Source organism: Nicotiana tabacum, chromosome 13, assembly GCF_000715075.1.
Source record: "Nicotiana tabacum cultivar K326 chromosome 13, ASM71507v2, whole genome shotgun sequence".
Classification (NCBI taxonomy): Eukaryota; Viridiplantae; Streptophyta; class Magnoliopsida; order Solanales; family Solanaceae; genus Nicotiana; species Nicotiana tabacum.
The window spans coordinates 130,388,108-130,396,835 of record NC_134092.1 but is presented as its reverse complement, the minus strand read 5'-3'; the positions used below and the strand labels follow the sequence as shown (position 1 = coordinate 130,396,835).

Below are 8,728 nucleotides of genomic sequence, written 5' to 3'. Positions count from 1 at the left end.
CATATAAATTTTTATTCCGTATCGAAAATTATAGATTCAATTAAACTGGTCGAATATACCTACATCCGCCCATGTATGACACACGTCATGAGTTTGAACTTTGCCGAACCGAAATCAAGATCTATTATTCACCGACTTTCGAATCGTACACCAACTGACCCACAAGGATTTTTCGGTTATTTAAAAAATTAAAATCCCAATGTACTATCTTAGAAGCACAACAAACAACGTCAATTCATAATGAAAGATGTATGAGTAAGGACTGTTCAAACGCTTAAATTACACAGAATTGTAATCAGCTATATTGAACCAACAAAGAAAGATCAGCCAGAAAATATATTAGCAGATCATTTCAAGACCATCAAATACTACATTCTAATTTCCAGATTACTATATCCTCCGCTATAGGCATCAAGAAGCCTGGAAGCGCTCTTCATTTCGCGGTCTTTGAGTGCTTAATTAGCCAATCGATAACAGCATCGATGTTTACAGAATCCTTGCACGAGATCATGTAGCAGCAGACTTCTCTATCCGTTGTTGAATCAAGACCTCTGAGATGCAACAGGCATCATAATTAAGACAATTCGTAAAAGGAAGGGAAGACATTGACAGCACACATAAGACGATAACCTAAACTTGTCGGGATTTTTTTTATCTACGTGACAAGTTTAGGTGTCTGTCTATGTATTCTGCCAAACAAATTCTTATGCGGGGGCTAACGTTCAGCTACTTACAGTTGATCGACCAATGCCTGCTGCGAAAGAGCTTCTGATTTGTCAATTTTGTTTCCCAAGATAAGCAAAGGGATCCCACTTAATGAAGGTTTCTTCAAAAGTTCATGTAACTCAGTTCTGGTTATAGGTATACTGTCTCTATCGGCAGCATCAACAACATACCTGTCGCATAAAATTTCCTATGTCAATTCAACACGAATACGAAATGCAGAGTCACTTCATACTCAACGCCTCGAAGCTGTAGTTTCCAAAAAAAATTAGATGAAAAATAACACCATCACTACAAATGAAAGGAAGTTTCAACTATACTGCTGAACCGCGTGACAATTTCATCTAAAAGCTAAGCTGTTCAAGAGACACTTTCATATACGTAATTATATCTTTAACACGCCCCCTTACGTGAAGGTGTAATTCTTTTTCATAGACCAAACACGTGAAAATTCTTTTTGATAATGGATAATGGATAGCTGTGAGATTAAACTAATTGCCTCTGCCTACTTTGCTACCATGTTGAAGTTCACCTTCTCATTTAAAACTGAACGGTTATTAGAGAACACACTTTCGTATGCTTAATTATGTCTTCAACAAAAATTACTCTCTAGCATTCTTTTTTTCTTACTTATAGTCCTTGTTAATAACAGAAAGCAAGCTATAACTGAGAAGTCAATAAAAATAAAGCTGTGTAGTATCATGGACATAAGCCATCCAACTACCAACGACGATGATGAGGCAAGTGTAGGTATGACACACTCAACGAAAACCAACAACAGTGATGTTAACTTAAGGCAGGGAAAATAACATGGCCGCGAGAAAGAAGGCACCCAGTACTTTCCCCTACCCACAAAAAACGCAGCAACATTAAGATGGGATGTTTATAAGTTAATTTAATTTGCGGAACCTTGCACACTGTTAATGAAACTTGAGGTGCATAGCTCGGGAACAGTTTCATCCCTTCAAGTGTCGGAATCATGAATTCAGGCAAAAGCATTAAGTGCATGGTGTATTAAACCAAAGAAATAAGTAAATAAATTTGAGGAGACAGATAAGTATAGAGATCAAGATTAGGAATTACAATATTGCAGAGACACCACGACAATAGCGCTCCCACATCGTTCGAAATCTCCTTTGGCCTCCAAGGTCCCAGAGTTTTATGGTAACATTTCCTTTTGTAACTTTACGCATATTAAATCCAACCTAATTGTAAGAAACTTTATTGAGCAAGTAAACCGAGAGAAATCAAGATTGCTAAATTAATTCTCTGAGGACAAGGTACCAACCGTCGGAATCATGTCCTCGCTGTAGCCTCCAGTCTGATAAAGATCAATATATCAAATGTTAAGAAATGTTAACATCAAAATGAAAAATAGAGCGAGGTGGAAGAGGAGAGAGAGTATATAAGGTTCTCACAGCAATGGCATTGACAAGAGATGTCTTCCCTGCATTTTGAAGGCCAACCAAGGAAAGTTCCATTTCCTGTTTAAAGAATAGGCTGAACAAGAAAACAAATAAGACACTTGGGTATCAACAATGTCACTCAGGTACACATGACATAAAGAATAAAGCACCCGTCATTATTCCAACAACATGAATTTGAGTTTACAAGGGCAAACTTGAATAGTAATATCTAATTAAGTTTCCAGATTAATCCAAGATAGAAAAAGCAAAATCATCACTCAATAGCACTCCCCTGCCTTTGATTAGGACACTGCATATATCTGATACAACATTCTTTTTATATAATCAGTAATCTGATACAACATTCAGATTCATCAATAGCACTGATAAGCATATAACGATATATTCAGTATAGTTGCTTGTTTGACTAGCACCCAGAGATATAGCCTTCTCTTGAATATATACATATTTACTGGCAGATGACCCTTACTTTGAAAGTTCTAATCAGCATTTCTTGACAGGAAACTGGCCACATGTTTGCTCGGAAGAGGGATTTTGGGTGGGGCTGGGGGTTACATAATATGTTGACAACTCTGATAGGGAAAAAGTATTGGAAGGAATAGCAAGCTCCTTTGGCCAGACGGAAGGGGACAAGCTGCCTCCGCTCCACATGAAGTATCTTATCTGGAAAATGCTAGCTGCAGAGAAAAGCTCCTTATGTCTGGATTTGTTGTTATAAATAAAGAGACCTGAACATCAGTGCTGGGAGCACGACTCATATTACATTGTGACTAAGAATGGTTAATATTTCTTCTCCAATCTCGATCAAAATACTACTTTTCCAATATTACGGAGGTTGGGGGTCGGCAACCCATTATTTGAAGTAATCACAAAAGTGATGGAGGTTATTCTGCATATCAGCCAGCTGATGCAGTTCCAAGCATTTCTGACGGAAACAACGAGAGAGCGGCGGCAGGATGAGTATCAGGCGCTCTCCACTAATCAGCTTAATGGTTAGGTCAGAAACCATTAGCCAAAGAAGAAGAATATTTAAGTTGTCAATCTAACATCAGCGGAAAGAGAACCAAATCGCAGATGCTAGACTATGATGTATCTAGCCATCCGACATTCCTCTAGGCATAGCAACTGCTCTCTAGCACTTTCGGAAATGGGGAGTTACTACTTGAAGGAGACGGAATTAGAAGGATGATGATATTACAACGCTAATAGATGCACAGCCTTCTCATGTAAACAGCATCAGGAGACCTATTTTTGGCGTTGGTGTAGTCTAAATAGTTCACTAATGAAATTATTCTCTGTGATACAAGTTTAGTCTCTGTTGTTCTGTTAGTCTTTCCTATATAAAATTTGCCAAAGCTCTTCACCTATCTTTACACTGGGGTTGCTTCCTAGACCACAATATCATATAAATATTTACTCTGATTGGCAAGGACAAATGACAAGCTGCAAGCTATTGCTCCTCTATCAACCCCATTAAGAAAAACAATGAGCTTGAACATCACATTTTGATAACGGCAACAGAATCATTGAACTCACAACGCCATATTGGTTTAACTGCTAACGCTATTAATTACTCTAAAATACAGATCCATTAACTTGGTTTCATAAGCCCCTCCTTCACCAAAAGCAAACCGTCCCAATAAGTAAAAGGTAAAAAATAAAACTATAAAGTCTAATTTTCAGATTCTTTATGGAATGAATGTTTCGGCCTTCTGATTACGATACTCAGTTTTAGTTTTGTATTTTTACTTCGGTTTTATAACTGGTGTGATTGTTGCTGCCCTTCCTTTTATCTTTCCTAACCCGATGGTCTTTCGGAAACAGCCTCTCTACCTTCTTGAAGGTAGGGGTAAGGTCTGCTTACATACTACCCTCCCCAGACCCCACTTGTGGGATTACACCGGGTTTGTTGTTATTATATTTATGGACTGAATATTATTTGATTATCAGGGACATAGCTTTTACAATCCAACCAAAGTAATTTTCTTTTAAATTCTTAAACTTATCAACCTAATGCCAAGATGAACAAAAACTATAAACCATAAAAGAGGGCAACAGGACCCAAAGAGCAAATCCTGCACTTACAACCTAATTCTTCTAATCCAAATTCCAACTTTTCACTTCTGAATTTCCATTCTCACAGTAACTAAAAACAGATTAAAAAAACAAAAATTCATGTCCACTCTCTTCCTCCCTTAGGTGAGGTAGCAGTTACCACGTCGAATTAGTCAAGGTGTTATCAAAAATTGAACTACGAAAGAGAATACTTTTAGCAAGAAAGACACACCCAAAAAATCAAATTCAATTCAATCCAATTCTCCATATAATTTCAACAAAACAAGAAATAAATAAAAAGGGGTTTCTTTAAAAAAAAAAAAAAAAAGCATAAAGGAAGAAACTTTATTACCTACGAAGCCAGTTGAGTAAAGAATCCCACAGACCCATATTTCAGAAAAGTGAAAATAGCAGAGAATTTTGGTGGAATTAAGGGAGCATATGAAAGGGATTTTTGTTGAAGTGGCAGAATGTGAAAGAGGAGGTGACAAGTAAGTAATATAGGAAAAGGAGAAAGTAAAGAAATACTAATAATAATAGGAAACTTCGCCGACAGGAATAAGGACAGAATCTAAATAAATAGCATTGATTTTTATGTAAGTTGGATTGTTGTTGCAGCCGTAATTACTTTATTAGGAGAGAATCTAAGGGAAGGAAATGAAAATGAAATTTATAAATTTGTTTTTTACCCCATTTTTTTTGGGTGGAAATGACACTAGGTAGCCATTTTTAAGCATGATGTTTAAAATATATCCACAGTTTGTAATATATTTAAAGATTAGTCAATTTTACTCAAATTTCAGGACAAAGTGTCCTAAAGTTTAAATTTCAAAGTCAAACTTCAGGACACCTTGTTCTAAAATTCGAAATGTGTCAAGAAGTTCGAATTTTATGTCCTGAATTTTAAATTAGTAATTCAAAAATTCTGGACTAAGTGTCCTGAATTTTTAATTACCAGCTCAAAAATTCTGAATTTTCAAATTGAGGATACTTAGTCCTGAAGTTTTAGTGAATTAACTAACATTTAAGTACATTGTAAATTGTAGACATATCTTAAATACCGGACTTAAAAGTGACTATTGTTGCACCTTGCTTTTTTTGGTTGTATTTATTGGACAAGGTATTTCTAGAAATAGTGATTTTTATTCAGAATTTCAACATTTTACGAAGTGAAATTTATGGACACGTACAATTTCAACTTTATATTTTTTGCCAATTCTAACTCATGTTTTTTTGTTTTTTTTTTTTGGCAGAAGAGTTTCCTGTTAGTTGGAAAAAATGGGAAACAGCATTTGGGCCTTTCCACATGGATTTGGGCCGGCCGAATAATACTCGTAACGGCGTTCAGGAATTGGTTATTAGCTTCTTATAGCTACCATATACACAATTACTTTCCGCAGCTACCTTCAGTTGTTATGGTAATATATTCGATGTATTCGAGTTACTGTATTCATGAATACTAAATACAATAGCAAAAATCGGCTAAAAAATAGGGCAATCCAGCTGTCAGTCGTTGTATTCACATGTATTCATGTCATACAATGTAATAATAGGTCTCTCCGGTTATTTAATAACGGAAAGATGCTAAGTTAATGGGATATACTCCTAATATAACTCACCTAAATCAATTATAGCACACAATATTATCAATCTAATTAATGAGAAGATTTATCAAACGCTAAACACCAATAAACAGAGTATTCTTTAGAGTTTCGGTCCCTCTTTTTTTTCTGATGCAGTTCAAGCTTTTTTTTGTACTCACATTGTTCGAGGTTTATAATAAACCTAGTGATTGTATTCGATTTTCTGTATATGAATATATCATGTATTTATGTCAGATACAACCTGTAATAGTAACCTACTGCCTGCATATTTTGTAATAAACCTAGTGCTTGTATTCTGTTGTATTTAACAGCTGTGTTTAATGTATTCAAATTTATTTTTGTATTCATAATATTTTATTTATTTCTAATACATGATATTACTGCTTCATTGATTTTCTATTAGTATTGAGAGTATTTTACTGTATTTCACTGTGTTATTTTATACAGACGGATACAGTTATGTTGAAAATACATATGAGTACAGTTAGATTGAATGCATAACTAATTGATGAATAACATCAAAATTATAGAACTAACAATGTATTTTAAAATATTGTTGTATGAATTCAAATACATATAAATACATCTAAATACAACATTCAAAAATTATTGTACAAAATAAAAATCAGTGTATGACTTATCGAATACATATAAATACATCTAAATACAAGAAGAGAAAATCAATGTACAAACTAAAAATCAAAGTATTCGGACTCGAATACATATACAATTAGGGTCATTGCGTATCTTTGTTCTCCTTTCGACTTCAATGGTTGCTGATGAATGTGCAAATACAGGTTCCTCTTGAGTGATTTGCAAATCGAAAGATGACCGTTGGAAGTTAAGTGTTTTAGTGGGTATTCTGCAGAAAAGCTAACAATGATAAATATTTTAAAAAAACTGTTGAAAAGAAAAAGAAGAAGCTTTAACCGGTCAAAAACCCAAAAACTTTAACATTTACCACAACTTTTTGGAGCATTGAGGGAGATAGTGGCGCTGATAAAAGAGAGAGTTGGGGAGAGAAATTGGAGCAAAAAATATTGAAAACGGCCATGATAGCTGCTAAGTCTCCATGTCGCCTAGAGTGAGGAGAGAGACCGTGGAGAGAGAAATAAGATACTATGCAGTGATTTTGGGAGAGAATAAACTGCAAGAATGAGAGAAAAAAATATTAAACAGCGTATTTAACTGCTTAATGATAGGAAGTGACTATAAATACATATTTTGATGTAAAATCTAAAAGGTAGCTATAGAAAATAATAATTTAAAAGGATTTTTATTTATAATAAATAGGGTGAAAAGCTTTGCTATATGAGGTAAAATTTCTTTTAATATTTTAAGAAAACTTAAGCCAAATAGTCGCTCACCCAATCCCTTAAATTAAAATAGCCAATATAATATATTCATAATTTGTGTATTATACATATATAATATATGTATATGGATAGAAAAAGGAAACAGTAAATATAGCCAACTATTTGTGTAAAGATCCTAGGCAAGATACACATTTAGCCGGTCGATCAAACAATAATTATATACACCAGCCAAATATAAAAAAATATAATATAATATATATATATATATATATATATATATATATATATATATATATTATATGTATATTATAATATTAATATACAAAAAATATATATTTTGTTGGCTTTATTTTTTGGAGCGGCAACACTGCATATCTATAAACTTCACCTTTCAAGCTTAATTTTTGTCAAACCTTTTTTTCTAATAAGGTTATTTTTCTCATCGTATGATGTTGCTCTAAAATGCACACGTAAATATACGTGGTTGTACAAGTAATATAGGATTGTAAGTCCAGATATCATACTCACAGGGACTTGTGATTAATTATTTACTAAATTAAACTAAGACAATTAATCTATTCAAGCAATTTTCTAAAGTATAAATATTTAATTAAAACTAATCTAGAGTAGCAAACTATGAAATTAAAGGAAACAAGTTGGCGAATATTAGAGACGAATTCAATGAGGGTTAATATTCTAGAGTTATGTGTTAGCTAACAATCCCGTTGAGTTTTCTACCTAAATCGTCTAATTAATTTATCTGGTTTATTGATTGACAGAGTTAATATTGCTCGTTGCCTTCTCCCGGAGTACTACTCACCTATTCAAGCTAACCCAACATCTATATTCCTATAGAATTAGGATTAACAAGAATGCATTAATAATTCCCGTATAATAATCAAGCAAGGCGATTAGGTATATCCCTATCCTAACCGCAAATCCCCCCCGACGCTCGAGTTCAAGATCTTGCTCTACTCAATCTTATATGCAATCTAAAATTTTCTCTCCCGAGTTCAATCCTAGATTCGTAGATATTATTCAATTGGTGATCAAACAATCAAATAATTAAGCGCAAGATTGAATAAATAAACCAATATGATAAATAATAAGAACAATTCAAACTTCAATGTTCATGTAGCACCCAAAACTCTAGAACTAATAAACTATGAAACTAAAAGAAGAGAAGAGAAGAAAAACTAGTTAATTAGAAGCCTCCTCCAAGTGTGATGTGTCTTCCCCACGTGAATTCTTCTTCAAAATATATTAAATCCCTTCCAAATTAGATTTAGAATTCTTTTAATACGAATTGAGGTCGTGTAGGATTGAAATAACATTGTCCTTAACGAAATAAGAAAACCACACACGCAGCGTCCAGACCAGCGCGAGGCCTTAGCGCCGGATCCAGTACGTTTTCATGTTCAATTCCTTCGCTGAGTTAATTTCATCCATTGCATTCTAAATGCAATTGAATTATATATCCCTTTTTCTTGTCTTTCACTTGGGGGACAAAACCCAAAGGTGTCCCTTTTTTTATTTTTTATTTTTTCTTTCTTTTTCTTCCTTATTGTATTTAATTTTGCTCCAAATCTTTTCATTTTCATAT

At 33.9% G+C, this 8,728-nt stretch overlaps 1 protein-coding gene across 1 annotated transcript; it reads right to left on the bottom strand.

Annotated features, from left to right (window-relative positions):
- Positions 1 to 209: 209 nt before the first annotated feature.
- LOC107805634 (ADP-ribosylation factor-like protein 8c) lies at positions 210 to 4,715 on the bottom strand. Its single transcript, XM_016629704.2, has 6 exons — positions 4,558 to 4,715; positions 2,142 to 2,223; positions 2,012 to 2,044; positions 1,807 to 1,928; positions 735 to 896; positions 210 to 551 (listed from the first exon to the last, which is right to left on the bottom strand). The coding sequence occupies exons 1-6, from the start codon at positions 4,593 to 4,595 to the stop codon at positions 434 to 436; spliced, it is 555 nt and encodes a 184-aa protein (XP_016485190.1). The 5' UTR covers positions 4,596 to 4,715; the 3' UTR covers positions 210 to 433.
- Positions 4,716 to 8,728: the final 4,013 nt, after the last annotated feature.

What these genes read in the sequence shown, in the direction of transcription:
- LOC107805634 (XM_016629704.2), bottom strand. Translation starts at nt 4,595, where the DNA reads ATGGGTCTGTGGGATTCTTTACTCAACTGGCTTCGTAG. An exon ending in TTACTCAACTGGCTTCGTAG is followed by an intron (nt 2,224 to 4,557) that starts GTAATAAAGTTT and finishes TTTCTTGTTCAG; the next exon opens with CCTATTCTTTAAACAGGAAA. An exon ending in CAGGCATTGGTCGATCAACT is followed by an intron (nt 552 to 734) that starts GTAAGTAGCTGA and finishes GTTGCATCTCAG; the next exon opens with AGGTCTTGATTCAACAACGG.